This window comes from Equus quagga, chromosome 15 (genome assembly GCF_021613505.1).
Source record: "Equus quagga isolate Etosha38 chromosome 15, UCLA_HA_Equagga_1.0, whole genome shotgun sequence".
NCBI lineage: Eukaryota > Metazoa > Chordata > Mammalia > Perissodactyla > Equidae > Equus > Equus quagga.
Window position 1 is genome coordinate 39,736,601 of NC_060281.1, and position 17,133 is coordinate 39,753,733.

Below are 17,133 nucleotides of genomic sequence, written 5' to 3' on the forward strand. Positions count from 1 at the left end.
GCCAAAAAGTCGAAAGATTAAAAGTAAAACGATTTACTCTGTCGTCTCCGGCAGTCACTGGATCACCGCCCAGAGAGGGGCGGAGCCGAGAGTGCGATAGCAGAGCCTCGCTTCCCGCCTGCGCTTTCAGTTCTCAATTAGGTCCGATTACAGCTTATAATTACTCATGACCAACGTGCAGTGTCATCACTGCATCCCATACATTGGGCGACCATGTCTGGACGTGGTAAGGGCGGCAAAGGTCTTGGTAAGGGGGGCGCTAAGCGCCACCGCAAAGTGTTGCGCGACAACATCCAGGGCATTACCAAGCCTGCTATTCGGCGCTTGGCCAGACGTGGGGGTGTCAAGCGTATCTCTGGCCTCATTTACGAGGAGACCCGCGGGGTGCTTAAGGTCTTCCTAGAGAACGTCATCCGGGACGCGGTCACCTACACCGAGCACGCCAAGCGCAAGACGGTCACCGCCATGGACGTGGTCTACGCGCTCAAGCGCCAGGGGCGCACGCTCTACGGCTTCTGCGGCTAAGTCCTCATTTTTTTTTTTTTCCCTTCATTTATCTAAAGGCCCTTTTCAGGGCCGCCCACTCTTTCTCAGGAAGAGCTGTACGTGGCTTTCGCAGTATAGTTGTGTTGAAGTTGGGAATAGTAATTGTGTTTAAATACGAACGCGGTCTCGCCCTTTATTAGTAACTGTAGATCGAACGGCTGGTTCCTTTCAGGACAGGCGTCTCTGAGCCAATCTGTTAGTACAATAAGCAGCGCGTATCTTCGGCCAATGAGCAACGAGCAAGGGCTGTCTGATAGGTGGGACTGAGACTGAAATAAGGAACTCAAGCGAAAAGTCTCTGCACCCCTAGTGGAGGTCGGAAGGATCCGGAGTCCCCAGCTGTTACACGTGGGAGGGATTCTGCCTGCTCCGCGTCCCTTGTGAAAGTGTCAACTGCAGGCCATGGTTTCAGCGAGGAGGCAGTTTCTCTCCTGTGTGGAAGTAGCGCCGAGCTCATTTTTGGTCCTAGGATGGTTAACTATTCGTAGACATCGCGAGAGCCTGCCAGGGTGCTGCCGGCCGCTCAAAGGAATACATACGACACTGCCAGCAAGACTGGGTGTTAACTCTTAGTGTATTTGCCCTGAACAACGTCAGGAGAGATCTGCAGTTACGCCTCACACCCTCGTCCCCCGCCCCCTCCTCCTCCGCTGGGTCGCGCGCCCCAGGCCTTCGCTGCCAGTGCCTCTAGAGTTTGAGCCAGATACCGTCCTGAGTGTCGTCACGCCCCACAAAGCCGATGGTCTTGGGTTTGAAGGTACCTCCGCATTGCTGATTTGCATCCTCAGGCTGGGGGCCTTCCCTAAGCGTCTGGCTAAGCAGTTTGTAAAATCCCATTTACTAGACTAGGGCTGTCTGTGTTCTAATTCAGCTCTAATTTCCTCTGAACCCCGAGGCCTCAGGCAGGGCTTAGCTTTGAGGTTGTAGGGAAGCTCCCTCCTTCGTGGTAACGGTGGATCCCAGGAGGCTGTTTTGCACTTTCCCCCTCGTTCTCTCCCTCCTTCCAGCTCATCTCTTCTTTCCCCTGCCCGCTGTAAATTATAAGGTTTTTTTTTAATGAAACTTTCAAAGACTACTTATAAACAATATGGTTATAAAAAGTTGTTTGAAACTATGTCCTCAAATTGATAACCAACTGAATAATCTTGCATCTTTGATTTGCTTGAGAAATGTATTGATGGCTGCTTAAAACAACAACTTTGCTGCCTGAGTACTCTGCTACCATGTCTCTCCCTGACACTGGAGGAGATACTGAAAAGGAGGTTGGAAAAGTGAGATTCTTGAGTTAAGGCAAGAGGTCTGTACTAGAGATAAAAATGTGGGAATCATCAGCATTTAAATGATGAGACTGGGTGAGATTACTAAGAACCAAAACAGTATTGCAGCACACTAATAGTAAATGAGTAGAAACCATGTAAATTGTCATCAGAAGGGGCTAAAGTATTATCCATATCCATGAAATGGTTCCTTGGTTCAGGCTGCTATAACAAAAATATCACAGACGGTGGTTTACACAGCAAACATTTATTTCTCACAGTTCTGGAGGCTGGAAGTCCAAGATCAAGGTTCAAGCAGATTCGGACGGGACAGATTCAGACAGATTCAGTGTCTGGTGAGGGCCCAATTCCTGGTTCATAGACTGCTGTCTTCTTGCTGTGTCCTCACATGGCAGAAGAAAGGGGCCAGAGAGCTTTCTGGGGTCTCTTTAATATATAAAGGGTACTAATCACATTCATGAGTACTCCATCTTCATGGCCTAATCACTGTCCAGGGGCCTCACCTCCTAATATCATCATATTGACGGTTAGGGTTTCAACATATGAATTTTGGGGGAACATCAACCGTCCATAACAAATGGATACTATACGGCCCAACTAACAAATAGGAAAACTGTACTCCAGTATATACTCTCTACAGTACCTTAGGCTCAGTTCTTGGGCCCATTCTCTATTTTTGGTGACGTCATCTAGTCTCACACTCAAATATTCTGTCTTCTGTGAAATAATTTTTGTTTAACAGGATACACCATGGCCTAGCTGTCAGGTCTGCTTGTAGTTACACTAAAGCTTATGACAGTGTCAGCTTCCAACTGCTTCTCATTCTCAATGGTTGTTTGTGCAGGGTGGCCTTCATCACCTCGCTCAACTTTATCAGTTTCCTTCCACCCACCTCAAGCTTCATAATAAAACATATAATCTAAGAAAAATAGTGTTGGAAATATAAATCATCTCCCTGACCTCTCCCCTGATCGCCAGACTCATATACCCAACTGCATATTTGACATATCTACTTGAATTTCCAGTGGGCATCTCCAACTTGTCCAAAATAGATATCTTGACACATAAATACCAAATCTGTTCTTCCTGCAATATTCTCCACCTCAATAAATGGAACTCTATTCTTCCAGTGGCTCAGTTCAGAAACCTTGCATTCCTGTTTGACCTTTCTCTTACAACTGTCATCCAATCCACGCAGAGCTATCTTCAAAATCAATCAGGCCACCTTTCTCTACATTCTCTGCGGCTACCCTAGGGCAAGCCACACTCACATTCTGTCCAGACGACCCTAGTGACTCCTAACTCGTCTTTCTGCTTCCACTCAATGACTACAGTTTTTTCTCTACCCAGCAGCAAAAGTGATCCTTTTAAAGGGCATTGTGTCCACCCTTTGCTCCAGACATTTCAGTGGCTTTCCATCTTCTTCATAATAAAAGCCAGTGTCCTTACCAAAGCCTCTAAGGAAGGTGAACAAAAATTCCAGTTTGCCTGAGTTGGGAGAGTTTCTGGGAATGCAGGACTTTCAGTGCTAAAACTTGGAAAGTCCCAGGCAAACAGGATGAATTGGTCACCCTATGCATAAGGCCTCACCTGATCTAACCCCTGGTCACACTCTGACCTCATTCTCTATCACATTTGTCTTCACTGACCTTTTTCCTCCTTCTGGAATGGACCAAGCACGTTCCAGTCTCAGAGACTTTGTACTTGTTTTTCTTTCTTCCTAGAAGTATCTTATCCTGATGTACGGAAGATAAAATTTGACCTCCACCTTCTTAAGGTTTTCTGCTGGGCCTAAGAACTAAATTGACATAAAATAGATTAACAGGAGGAAAGCATACAATTTACCTATTGTTTGTATATATATAGACATTGGGCTATATCAATGAGTTTTATGTGACACAGGCACCCTCATAAGGAAATGAAGACTGGAAGAAGCAGTTAGAGTTGAACACTTACATACTGAGTTAGACAGAGTGGTCAATTGTGAAAATGTGACAAGGCAAGGGGACTTGGGCTACAGGATTTAATTGTGGAGAAGTGACTAGGAAGATAAGGGTTAGTTTACAAGTTTTGTACAGATTTCTCGGCCTCGACTCCCCATCCCTAGTGATGAGAGTGTTACTTTCCTGCTGGTATATGAAGGACACCTTCCATATGGCGACTTTATCTCCTGCTTTCAAGAAGCAAAGAAGAGGTCAGAGCACCCTTCTTGCACCTGCTGTTTTTCAACTGCCTTTAGTTCAAAACAATATTCATGTCAGAGGCCTATTTTGGGGTGGCATGTCCTGCCTCCTTTCACTGGATACCTGCACGGCTTCAGAACTCATTTCATTCAGGCCTCTGCTCAAACCACCAACTTATGAAAGAGAAAGGGGTATGCAAAATAATACCCCTTTCTGCTCATTTATTAAATTAGCATATGTAGCCCCACTTGTAACAATATATTTTTAATTTTTGTTTGTTGTTGTCTCTCCCCCAACTAGAATATAATTCCTTGAAAGTGGGGACTTTGTTTTATGCCTGAAGTGTCCCTGGAACTTACAATGGGGCTGACATCTAATAGGTATTCTATGAAGGTGTATTATGTAGAGGAGGAAAAATAATTTTCCTTTTCCCCTTCCAGGTTCTCGACTGAGAACACCCTATAATAAGAAAAACAGATTAAAAGAAGAAAAACAAATTTAATTACGTACATATGTACAGGAGTCTCACAAGATATGAGACTCAAGGAAGTGACCAGAGCAGGAAGCTTTTATCTCTTTTACACAAAGAAACATAAATTTCTGATGAATTGACAAGGCAAAAGGGTGTGGGCTAGGGAGAGTAAAATGAAGAAGTAAGAAGGTTTGTTCATTCAGTCTCCTGGGACGTAAATTCTCTGCCTCTGGTGACAAGGATGTCTCCCTTCCCTCTGGTACAGGGAGGGTACCTTTCACACGGGAGACTTATCACCCGCTTTCAGGGAAGAAGAGGGAAGTGAGGGGAGGTCGGAGTGACCTTCCTGCTCCTGCCATTTTCTCAAATTCTTTTGAGCTTAAGATATTTAACACACCAAGGTGCTATATTAGGTCGTAGCATGTCCTGAACACCATCAGCTGAATTAATGCATGCATGAATTTTCTACACAAGTCCCCAGGCGCCCCCACCCCCACCTGGCACACCAGAGTACTGCCGTGATTGATTGCCCATCCTCACTTCCTTGATTTGCCACTGCCTGAATCTATCAGCATGATGGTTTTCCTCCAGATCTGAGGAAAGATGTGGAAGCAGCAAATCAGGCATTAGCTTTGTTCTGAACAAGGACTTCATGAGTGTTAGGACTGAATCAGGCTCAGAGGTTTTCACCCAGGGCGGTGATGACTATGACTGAATGTGTATTATTCTACCTCAAGGCTATGAACTAAAGAAGCCAAGCTGACCATAACACAAGCTATGTTTCTATTGCTATAGCATCCACACCTCCCCTCCCACATAGGTAATCTCTATCCAGGCACCTCTCTACATATATTCTGGGTGGAGGACAGGGAATTTTCTCTGATTGGCTCACTGATGGACCCGAATGCCTAGACAGTATCTGGCACATTACATGAGGTCAAAAAATCTCTCTGGAAGGAACACCAGCTAAGGAGGACATAAAATGACCATTCTCCCAACCAGGCCCATTTTCGCTCCTCTGGCCATCCAGGCTGCAGCTGTGAATTCTCCTCAGTAAAATAAGCTAAGCTAGGAGTTTTTATCATCCCCCAAGAAATCGTGGAAACAGTTATCAGGTGGAAAATGGAACCAAAAAAACTAGGAGAGACGCTGGCTGAAGCTAACATACTGAGACTGAAATCAGTCCTCTAAAAAAATGATACCAAAAAGAACCCAGTGACAGAGGCATTTGTGAATATCCCTTTAGATGAGAATAAGCTGTTTCTCTATTAGCCAATTTCGAGTGAAATCACATCCCTTCTCCAGCTGAGTTCTGAAGTCTAATATGCTACTGGAATACATAATTGGACCAGGGATACTCTTGCTTAAAAACCTTTGGTGGCTGCAACGGCTGACTAGATCAAGCCCATACTTCCAAGTTGAGCAGGAGAGGCCCTGCACGGACCAACCGTGCCTCGCCTACCAACCTCATCTCCTTCCTCCCTGCCTCCTATACACATATATAAAACAGCTTTATTGAGATACAGTTTACATACCATAAAATTCACCCACTTTGTGTACAACTCAATGAATTTTAGTATATTTCCTTAATTGTACAACCATCGCCACAATCTATCTAACGAACATTTCCATCACTCTTATTTTCATGCTTCTATGAAGGAAGGAAAATAAGTACGGCTACCTGCTGAGGGCTGTGTTGACACTGGAAGGGAGGTGCGTTCTCTCCATAAACCAGATTTTAATTTCCTTTGAATCCAGTGCCCTGGGTTTTCTGGCAGTCTGAATCGGGTTTCCTCCTCTGCCCACCATTTCAGGGATTGTTTTTTCAATCAAGACGAATCCATTAGCGGCAATAATTTTAGTACTGTTCTCAGGGCACGATCGAGGGACATTTAGATGTCTCTATTTCATAATCCATAAAAAGACAAATTTTAAAAATTCTCTAAACCAGTGCTTGGGCGAGAAACGCCCGCTTTCCCATCCCCCAATCTGGCTCGCCGCAGGGAACCCACATGAGATCATCAGTTCTGATTGGTTGATAAACCACGGATGGGGCTTGCTGATTGGGCAGTATTTCTCTTTGTTCCTGAAAACCCAGGCAAGTTTCGTCCTATACTTGGTTCTTTTCTCTTTTTCTTTCAAGTTAGAATATCATCCCTCGCCTACCCGTATCGAATGAATAAAGGAAAGTGAGAAAATACCCCATCGACCTGAAGGAGTTACGGGTATGTACAAACATGGTACTGAATTTTGCTTTCTGTCCCCAGAATCTCATAGTTCAGGATTTTCTCAATATTGTTCATTTAATTTCAGCTTTGAACTGAAAACTAAAGTCCTTGACAAATGATCAGGACAGCTCTTTTTTTGAATAGGTGGGTGGCCCTGAAAAGGGCCTTTGTTGAGAAGGGTAAGGTCCTGATGGAGAAATGAGGAAGCTTAGCCGCCAAAGCCGTAGAGAGTGCGCCCCTGACGCTTGAGCGCGTAAACCACGTCCATAGCGGTGACAGTCTTGCGCTTGGCGTGCTCGGTGTAAGTGACGGCGTCACGGATCACATTCTCCAGGAACACCTTTAGCACACCACGCGTCTCTTCGTAGATGAGGCCAGAGATGCGCTTGACGCCCCCGCGGCGGGCCAGGCGCCGGATGGCAGGCTTGGTGATGCCCTGGATGTTGTCCCGCAGCACCTTACGGTGGCGCTTGGCGCCTCCCTTACCCAAACCCTTCCCGCCCTTGCCGCGTCCGGACATGATTATCCCAGAAGCGAACCAAAGGTAAGTGACAAAGAAGAGAGCCGATCCTTATATAAACACTCCTCCCCGCCCCCAGCGGATATAGAGAATTGAAAGCGCGCAGGCGGGAGATGTGACGACAACAGTCTCCTCCCCTAATCCCTCCTCCAATCCCCGGGAACTCGCGGGGGGAGGAACAGGGCCCAGCTTGACCATAGGTCTTTGCTTCCTTCATTGGCTTGAAGTAAACTCCTGTTGTGACTCCAAAAATGTTCTAAATAGGAGAGGAAAAAAAAAGCAAAAACATAGTTTCACAATAATAAATTTTGATACTCTTAAAAATATCAGGATCAGGGGCCGGCACGGTGGCCGAGTGTTTAAATTAGCGCGCTCCGCTTCAGTGACCCGGGTTCGCCGGTTCAGACCCTGGGGGCGGACATGGCACCGCTCATCAAGCCATGCTGTGGCGGCATCCCACAGAGAAGTAGCATTCTAGTTCTTACAACTAGGATACACAACTATGTGCTTGGAGAAAAAAAGAGAGATTGGCAACAGACGTTAGCTCAGGGCCAATCTTAAAAACTTCAAAATCGAAGAAAAGTAAGATAAGCAGTTCATAGTTAACAAGTTAGGGTTTTAAGATATTTTACTTTTTATCCACATCTGACCATGTTATGATAGAGCTCCTTATACTATCCCTGTTCATCAGCTTTACAACTGATGCTCAAAAAGCCATATTATAAAAGCTCTTCAAAAGCCACTTCTCTCCCGTTTTCTGAAAGCTCACTGGATCTATTAGGACCTACTCATTTGTAAAGAGGCAGTTCGCATATGCAGGAATCAGACAAAAGTAAGCACCCATAATCCGGCTGTCTCGGAGGGATATGGCTAGTTACATTAAGCCACTGTCGATAACGGGGGTTTATTTACAGCCACTTTATTTGAAAAGTTGGGTGGCTCTGAAAAGAGCCTTTGGTTAAACTGGGGTTGCCGAGAAGACCGGGAATGTAATTACGCCCTCTCCCCGCGGATGCGGCGCGCGAGCTGGATATCCTTGGGCATGATAGTGACGCGCTTGGCGTGGATGGCACACAGGTTGGTGTCCTCAAACAGCCCCACCAGGTAGGCCTCGCACGCCTCCTGCAGCGCCATCACGGCCGAGCTCTGGAAGCGCAGGTCGGTCTTGAAGTCCTGCGCGATCTCGCGCACCAGGCGCTGGAAGGGCAGCTTGCGGATCAGCAGCTCGGTGGACTTCTGGTAGCGGCGGATCTCGCGCAGGGCCACCGTGCCGGGCCGGTAGCGGTGGGGCTTCTTCACGCCGCCCGTGGCCGGCGCGCTCTTGCGAGCCGCCTTGGTGGCCAGCTGCTTACGGGGCGCCTTGCCGCCGGTGGACTTCCGAGCAGTTTGCTTAGTGCGAGCCATGACAAGCAATACGAACAAAAGTAACTACCGAACACAAGGGAAACATATCGTCCACGTTCATCGCTAGTATTTATAGTACGTGAGGTGTGGTGATTGGATGAGAAAAATATTTATCACACTGCGGCATCTGATTGGCTTACCTTTAAAACCATGCAGTTTCATTGGCCACTAGGTTCTATCTTCGGCCGTTTTCAAATTTCTCTTTTGTTCCCTTCTTCCACATCTGAATGCAATGCTTTGTGCGTTGCTTTTTCATAAAACTAAAGACGTTTACTTCATTGATACTGTAGTTCTCCAACTATATATATTTCTTTAGTTCTTGGGGGAAAGAAATTTAAGGAATATTGCCCCCAATATTTTACACTCCTTATCGATAATCCGACATCGGGTTACAAATTTCCGAAATCTTTTGCAAAAATGAGATCCTTTTGTAATGCTTAAATTGACTGAAGAATTTCTTTGAAAACTATAAGACACACTTTCAAGCATAGTAAAGTTGAGCTAGCTTTTGCAGTAATATTTCTTGTTAGGCATCCTTTTCTTAAAAGTTCATGCTCTGACTTCTACACATGGATCTGTCTGAAATGTATGTTTCCCAAAGCCTAGAGTACATTCGGCCTGCAAAATGGAAATGACTGCGAAGTCCTCCCGCACCGCCGCTGGGAACACAAAGTACGCCAGCCCCAGCGGCTCAGAGCAGTTGCTTTGGCGCAACAGGCGATGGACTCCGCCCAATAACTAGATTCCGACAGGTAAAGAGAGTAATTTATCGTTGCTAAAATCTGATTTTATAACTTTTTAAAAAACTTCAAGCTTAAAAACAGCGAACGTGACTCCTTTCATATTGAGGAGGTAGCCCAGATCCTACCTTTTGATTGGTTGAGTCCATTTTACTGAGCAGCCATTAAGAAAGCCGATCTAGCATCCTTCATTTGCGTAGAGAGTTTTTATCTTATCTGAGGCCTGTTTAAATCAATGGACACACAGGAGGCAGAAACCATTATTTTAACGAAAAACTCCAGTATCCAGGATTTCCGTTTAAAAAACTGCGATTGATTAGACGCCTCCTTTATTACTCTAAGCAAAGTTTATGTCTTTCAAAAAATGTTCACTTACAAAACATTCTAGTCTTGGAGGAAGATTGTCTGTGTTATAGACTGTCCTTCAAACTGAGAAGCATGGTTCCTATTGTTCTTTTCCAAATTCTTAGAAATTACGTGATGCCTTTTGAAAACATAGACAAAAAAATGGGAAATAGGAAAGGGTGGTTGACAAAATGGAGGAAGTGTGCGTCTGGGACCATTACGTTATTGGCCGCAAACTGGTAACATAGTCCTTCGTTGTTTGAGGGAAACCCGAGAAGCTCGGGTTACCTAGGTCCGTGCGGACTTGTTTGAAAACCGCAGTGGCGCGCGCGGGAATGAGACGTCACTGCCTCATTCTCCCTGCAGCTAGGCGATTGCCCAGAGCAGAGTTGAGCGGCGATGTTGGTCACCCGGCACAGGGCTGTGAGAAGGTCGTTTTATTCTCACTAGTCTCGCTCGCAATGTGAAATCGTTTTGGCATCGTTGATGCTTTTAAGTGCTGTTTACAGCCACAAATAAAGGAAGATTGCCCTAAATGTTCCCCTGGGGCTGTGCCTTCTCGCTTTCATGCTAAGGCAACGAAACCCACAGCACAATACCTGTCGGGGAACCATTTAGTCCAGCCGGCGCTTATTAGTGCCCGTCGTTTGCTAGGTTTTAAGCCATATAAATGTTTGTTGAATGCAATACGCTGACAGGAACACAGGTCACAAGCGGTAGCGCCTGTTTCGGGTATGTTGTATTGTAAGAATGAAAAGGTATCAAAGATTTATGAAGTGCAGTCGTCTAGAAATAAGGTGAATTACAGAAATTGTTTGCATATTAAGTTTTCCACACGTGGAGCTTCAATGGTAATTGCGGTGTTAGCGAGTTCCAGTTTTTTCTGTAATTCTTTGATCAATGTTTCTAAAAGGTCTTCACGAGATAGATCGCTCTTTAGCGTTTCTAGTAAAGGCAATCACATTGATGAGCTGTCCCAAGCCTGCAGACAAGGCCTTACACCCCCTTGCCTTCCTTTCTTCCCAGCCACTCAAAACACAATCTTTTACATTTATTGCAAATTAGAAACGAATGTCCCTGACAAATGTTCCTCTAGGTGAAGTTTCAGGTGAAACTCCCTGGATTCTTACATGACTGACTCATTTACAAACAGCTCTTTCTCGCTAATCCTTCCCTGCCGAGTATTTCTGTCTTTACGAAGCGAGTGGGGCTGCCGTCTGAGGGCCTTAGCGCGCGCTGCAGGGCAGCGTGACAGCAGGCCCCAGCCGCCCGCCGTTCCCTTCTGAGACAGGGAGAGCAGGGCAGCGGCCCAGGGGGCGCCAGGGTGCGAGCGGCGGGCGCCAGCGCGCACCAATCACAGCACGGCCCCGCCCTATAAATATGCTCGCGCCAGGCTTTGTGGCGTCCTTCGGGTTTGTCGGGTGCTGGTGGCTTGCTGGGTCTTTTCCTGGTCTCGCCATGTCTGAGGTTGCGCCGCCCGTTCCGGCTGCTGTTGCTCCTCCCGAGAAACCTTCAGCGGGCAAGAAAGCGAAGAAGCCTGTGAAGGCTCCCGGTGCTGCCAAGAAAAAGCCTTCGGGTCCTTCTGTGTCAGAGCTGATTGTGCAGACCGTTTCCTCCTCTAAGGAGCGCAGCGGCGTGTCCCTAGCAGCGCTTAAGAAGTCGCTGGCGGCTGCTGGCTACGATGTGGAGAAGAACAACAGCCGCATCAAGCTGGGCCTCAAGAGCCTGGTGAGCAGAGGTACCCTGCTGCAGACCAAGGGCACCGGCGCCTCAGGCTCTTTCAAGCTCAACAAGAAAGCGGCCTCTGGAGAGGTTAAGCCCAGCATCGCAAAGGTGCCAGCGAAAACCAGAGTAACGAGTGCTGCTAAGAAGCCCAGGAAGGCCACGGGAGCTGCTGCTAAAAAAGGTGTCAAGACCCCGAAAAAAGCCAAGAAGCCTGTGGTGACAAAGAAGTCTTCTAAGAGTCCCAAGAAGCCCAAGGTCGTGAAGGCTAAGAAAGTAGTTAAGAGCCCTGCCAAAGCTAAGGCTGTGAAACCCAAAGCGGCCAAGGCAAAGGTGACGAAGCCAAAGACGGCCTCTAAACCCAAGAAGGCAGCCCCCAAGAAAAAGTAAAAGTTCCGGTTGGAAGTTTCTTCCAGTAACCCAACGGCTCTTTTAAGAGCCACCAACATATTTCAGGGAAAGAGCTTTATTACGCAGGTCTGGGTCATTGTAAATTGAAGCTCAAGTCTCATACAAGTGCAGGTTCTTCCCTAAGTTACTACTCCACGCTTTACGTCAGAACCACTTTTGATGTTTAGTAGGTTCTCACTGGGGTCCCAAACTCAGAGTTCTTGACAATTCTAGGTGGCTTCAAAGGCAGCCAAGTTGGGGAGCCGCTTTCGTAGACCTATGTTTTACCTGGAGTCTACAACTGTACCTGGGCAGGTTTTCTGGGCTTGCCCTGAAATCTCACACTGCAAACTAAGTTATCAGTGGCAACCAGCTTGAGCTGAGATTCAACGCGTGCCCCAGCCGAAACTGAGTGGCCGTGAGAAATGCTTTTGGGTGATCAGTGAAACCTATGGCTTAACCACGCCCCCTGCAAATCTGGCGGGCAAGTTTTCCTTGGGAATGGCGGTGATTCACTCCAGATTATTGTCCTCGAGAGCCCCACCAGGTAGGCTTAGCACGTCTCCTTCAGCGCGGTCATGGCCCAGCTCTGACGGTGCAGGTCGCTCTTGCCTGCGCGGCGCCTTACCCTGGGTTGATTTGTGGGCTGTTCTCTAGTTTCTGGCCAAGGTCAGGACAAAGGAACTTGGTTGCAATGGAGTATTAGCGCTAAAGCCCGAAAGCATTTACCCGGTGTCTCTGTTTATAGGACTAGAACTGCCTTGATTGGATAATATTTGAAAATCCCACTCTGTACGTAACTAGATCGTATTTCATCTCGTGCAAGGTTTTCAGCGCTGGCGGCCCTACATCACGCTAAGTCCTTGGGGACACTTTCGCAGAACTGCCCCTTTAAGCTTTTGAAATTTTAATTCGGGGTTTCAGATTCTGATAACGTTTTTTTAATCATCCGAATATATGAAGAACCAGCTTTACTTACTTTTACTTAACGCAGCTTAATTCGTTGTAAAACTGTATTTTTACACATGCGCATCAAATTCTTTAATAACTAATTGTTCTATTTTTTAATGATATTTCCTTTTTTCCGTTGGTTTTCTTGGCTCCCTTCATCCCCTAACGTCTGCCATACAGCCTCTTCACATCCCTACTCCCGCTCCCTCAAACTGGTATGTAGCTATTCATGTTTTCCTTTGAATTCAGTCTTTTACATACGCCTATCCATACTCGTGCGTGATTATTTTGTTTTTCGGTTAGGTTTGTTATTATTTACAAAGTGATGATAATATATTCACTTCTCTGCATCTTGCTGTTTTAACAAAACCTGTCGAAATTCCTTTCAAGTCAAATCATCTTCTTTTAAATGTTCTTCACGTGGAGTAGCATAGTTTGTTCACAGATTTCCTAGGGATAACCGTTGACGTTGTTTCCATTTACCGCTGCTGACCATGGTGCAATAAATAAGAGTTCCAACGCTGAAATTGATCGAGTGTATTTTAAATTTCAGCTGGTGCTGACATATTCTGAAAATAGGTTCCCCTTCTCCATTCCAACCATCAAAGTGTGGTCTCATTAATTTCTGCTGGTCAAAATTATTTCATATTGTCACTTTCATTTGCATTGGCCACTAGTGCATCCTTTCTTTAGGTTGTTTGCATATGCTCTTCAGAGAATTCCTGCTTATATCTCTTTGCTCATTTATTGATTGAGCAATTTGTCTTTTTCTTGTCCCATTGTGCTTTTTTATATAATAAAGAAATGAACATTGTCTTTATCACCTGTGTTGCAGAGAGTTTTCTATTTTTTGCTTTTTTCTCCATATTTTCTTTCTTTATCGTGTATTTTCCATTTACATGTATTATATAAAATTTATTAGATACATACAGAATTTTGAATGTTAAATAGTTTAATGTATCTTTTCTTTATAGCTTCCAGATTTCCACTTGTGGTTAAGAAACTGAACCCCACGCCTCCGTTATTCATTCAACCTTTTAGGTTTTCTTCTAAAAAATTTTGCTTCTTAACAATTTTTAGTCTCTAATGCATCTAGAATTTATTTTATGTAGTTAAAGACAGAATCTGAGTTTAATTCTCACAGATAGATGGCCAGTTGTTCTAGCACCATTTATTAAATAATCCACCCATTTCTCCCACTGAACTCATATATCATCTTTGCTATTTATTAAATTGTTATATAATGGAATCTATTTCTGTATTCTTATTCTTTTCCACTGATCTCTCCGTATAAGTCATGTACCTTTCTTAATTCTATTCTTAATCAATTTCTATGCTTGTTTCTGTTGTGAATGGAATGCTCTTCTCATTTCCTTTTTTTAGGTCTTCCTGCTAGGAAGAAAGAAATGTAAGGATGTATTATATCCAGTGAATTTACCAGTTTCTCTAATTCTACTCTCCTTTCTTTCTGCTTAAAAACTAGAGCCCCTTGAGTTTTTCCTAGTCATCAGCAAAATAATTTTCTTTGTTTTCCTCAATGTGAATACCAAGCATTTCATTTTCTTTTTTTTACTGCATTTGCTAAGAATTTCCAAAGTAAAATTGAACGATAATTTTATCAGACATCCCTTTTTTAGTTCTTGGTTTTAATTAACATGGTATTAGGTGTTTGTTCTTTAGGATAATATTTGTTCCTAGTTTTTGGTATCTCCATTATATTTAAATGGTTACTTTCAATTCCTATATCACTTTTTAAAAAAATTTTTGAATGACTGCTAGATTTCCCTCATGTGTTAATATAATCATATGATCTTTCTCTTTTAATTTGTTTACTGCTTTTTAGATGTTAAGCCCTCAAACTCATGTGGCTGAAGAGAATGAACTAGAAGAATGAGATGTGTTTTTCTAAGATAGTCATGTGTAAGAGAGAAGCAAGTGTGCTGCGGTGGATCTGGGGGAGGATGAATCAGAAATTCTGTTGTGAAGTTTTGCAGTTTGTATGAGATTACCAAATGGACGAGGGAGTAATCCACTGGGGTCAAATGCTGCTGATAGAGTGAAGTGAGTAGAAACCTGAAAATGGTCCCCTGGCTTAGCAGTATGAAGATTACTGGTAGCTTTGACAAGAGTAGTTTTGGGGAGGAAGGAGTTGAATTGAGGTAGAGCTATAAATTAGGAAGTCACTGGTATACAGATGTCATTTAAAGCCAGGAGACTGAGTCAGGTCACCAAGGGGTGACTGAGGTAGAGAAGAATATAAAGGGGAAAGAACTGAATCCTGAGGCATCCAACATCAAGGGCAGGGGATATCTGGCCCTGCCCGCATTTATCATAGATAAATCTGGATAATTATTAGACCTCTTTGTGCTTCCATTTACTTATTTAAAGGTAAAGGGGTTGGATTAGAGAAGTGTTTTTCATGGCCTGTTAGGAATAGAATAGACTAGAATATATTAGAGTATGCCATATTGTAAAGGAGAGGAGGGCTTCCTGGAGTTTAGGTTTCATGCATACACATTGTTGGGCATATGTATGCATGTTCTAGGTCGTGAAGACCATGTTTCTTATTGGGGTCACAGTCAAAGAAGCCTGAAAAACAGAGGTCAAGATGCTCCCTGTGGTCTTTTACAATTCCAAGAGTCTATTGTTTTAATAGATGTTCTGACCACAGAATTATATTAGATCTAACATCTATTTGAAAGTGTGAGAGACTTGAAATCAAGATCTCAGAGATCTTCCTGAGACAAGCAGGTAACAGTAGTGACACAAACTCCATTCTTTTTTTTCAGTTGAGATAACATTGGTTTATAACACCATATAGGTTTCAGGCATCGAACGTTATAATTCAACACCTGTATTTACTAGCATGTTCACCACCAAAAGTCTAGATTCTGTTCTTTACTAATTGTTCTGATTGTTCCTGCTAGAGGGGCTTTTTGAAAAGAAAGGAAAAAGGGAGGAGCAGAGAAAAACACAGGTTATGTGACTGCCAGGACTGATTGAAGATTAGTGGGGCCTCCTTAAAAAATTACAGTCTACAAATAATGGGTTTTGCTAAGTAAATTGTACAATAATCACACCTAGATGGGAAAAAGAGATGAAGCAGATGAAAATCTCTCATTTTAATGCTACGGGTTTTATTGTGTCCTATGTGGCCAAAGTAAAAAAGAGGAATATTGGGGGAGGGGAGGGGAATTTGTTCTTTTCTTTATACCATAATGTATTTTTCAGATCTTTGACAACGTGCACATGTAAATCTGAACTAGAAAAAAATATATTATTCTGCATATAGAAACAGAATCAGATTAAAATAGGAGTATTAATTACTAAATAGTTGTTTAGTAAAACGGCCTAGCAAGTACCCATAGTATTCCATTGTGTGTGTGCTCTATAGCTGGTGTCACCAGTCACTTATTGCTGGATTTTTAAAAATTTAACAAAAATTACATAGTCATTTTCAACTATCTCAGAATATGTTCCCAGAAGTGGGATTTCTAAATCAAAGGGTAAAAAGTAACATGATAAATTTTAGGTTGTGGTAAAATTATAATAATGTTATCTTAAAAACAAATACAAATACCTAAAGACAAAAATGTCACTAGACCTCAGCCATTATTGGTCACATCTTTTTAATTTTACTTTATTTTTTAATAAACAATGATTCAAAAGTCACAACTATATGAAAAGATATACACTGAGAATTCAAGTCCCACACCACTGTCCCATCCACACAGTTCCTCTTCCAGTGTTTCTTTGTGCAAATAGAAACAAAAAATATATATACTCTTCTTTTTCACCTTTTCACAGGATAGTGTGTACATGTTTCTCTACCACTGTTCACTAAGCAGCCTGTCCTGGAGCTGTGTCTGTAACAGGACACAGAGGTCTTCCTCATTTCTCTCCACAAGTACATGATGGACATTGTGTGACAAAAATTTATTCCAGTTCCAGAAGCTCTATATATATTAGAGAGATTAGTCCTTTGTAATATGAATTGCAAAATGTGTTTTTTTCCTATAGCCATTTGTCTTTTAACTTTGCTTATGATAAATTTTGCTATGCAAACTTTTTATTTATGTTTTTATTGAGGTAACATTGGTTTATAACATTATATGAATTTCAGGTGTACATCATTAGTATTTTGATTTCTGTGTAGACTGGATCATGTTCACCACGCCAAGTGTAATAACCATCCATCAGGGTACACATGTGCCCTTTTACTCCTTTCGCCCTCCTACCTGCTTCCCCTCTGGTAACCACCAATCTATTCTCTGTATCTGTGTTTGGTGGTGGTTGTTTTTATTTTTACGTAATTGTGAATTTATCAATGTTTCCTTTCATAGCCTTTGGATTTT

The 17,133-nt window shown here is 43.6% G+C and overlaps 4 protein-coding genes and 1 long non-coding RNA gene across 5 annotated transcripts; 3 read left to right on the forward strand and 2 right to left on the reverse strand.

Moving 5' to 3' along the window:
• Window positions 1-208: 208 nt before the first annotated feature.
• Window positions 209-3,305, forward strand: LOC124226088 (histone H4-like). The gene is made up of 2 exons (XM_046638899.1): window positions 209-602; window positions 724-3,305. The coding sequence occupies exon 1, from the start codon at window positions 214-216 to the stop codon at window positions 523-525; it is 312 nt and encodes a 103-aa protein (XP_046494855.1). The 5' UTR covers window positions 209-213; the 3' UTR covers window positions 526-602; window positions 724-3,305.
• A 2,853-nt stretch (window positions 3,306-6,158) lies between these two features.
• On the forward strand, window positions 6,159-15,862 carry LOC124226095 (uncharacterized). The gene is made up of 4 exons (XR_006885197.1): window positions 6,159-6,703; window positions 9,232-9,382; window positions 12,959-12,993; window positions 14,622-15,862. It is a non-coding gene; the product is annotated as an uncharacterized LOC124226095 (long non-coding RNA).
• On the reverse strand, window positions 6,873-7,302 carry LOC124226087 (histone H4). The gene has a single exon (XM_046638898.1). It carries the CDS (start codon window positions 7,224-7,226, stop codon window positions 6,915-6,917), a length of 312 nt encoding a protein of 103 aa, XP_046494854.1. The 5' UTR covers window positions 7,227-7,302; the 3' UTR covers window positions 6,873-6,914.
• On the reverse strand, window positions 8,169-8,636 carry LOC124226089 (histone H3.1). The gene has a single exon (XM_046638900.1). It carries the CDS (start codon window positions 8,628-8,630, stop codon window positions 8,220-8,222), a length of 411 nt encoding a protein of 136 aa, XP_046494856.1. The 5' UTR covers window positions 8,631-8,636; the 3' UTR covers window positions 8,169-8,219.
• Window positions 11,138-12,919, forward strand: H1-1 (H1.1 linker histone, cluster member). Its single transcript, XM_046638868.1, has one exon. The coding sequence runs from the start codon at window positions 11,174-11,176 to the stop codon at window positions 11,825-11,827; it is 654 nt and encodes a 217-aa protein (XP_046494824.1). The 5' UTR covers window positions 11,138-11,173; the 3' UTR covers window positions 11,828-12,919.
• Window positions 15,863-17,133: the final 1,271 nt, after the last annotated feature.

What these genes read in the sequence shown, in the direction of transcription:
- LOC124226089 (XM_046638900.1), bottom strand. Translation starts at nt 8,630, where the DNA reads ATGGCTCGCACTAAGCAAACTGCTCGGAAGTCCACCGGCGGCAAGGCG.
- H1-1 (XM_046638868.1), top strand. Translation starts at nt 11,174, where the DNA reads ATGTCTGAGGTTGCGCCGCCCGTTCCGGCTGCTGTTGCTCCTCCCGAG.
- LOC124226087 (XM_046638898.1), bottom strand. Translation starts at nt 7,226, where the DNA reads ATGTCCGGACGCGGCAAGGGCGGGAAGGGTTTGGGTAAGGGAGGCGCC.
- LOC124226088 (XM_046638899.1), top strand. Translation starts at nt 214, where the DNA reads ATGTCTGGACGTGGTAAGGGCGGCAAAGGTCTTGGTAAGGGGGGCGCT.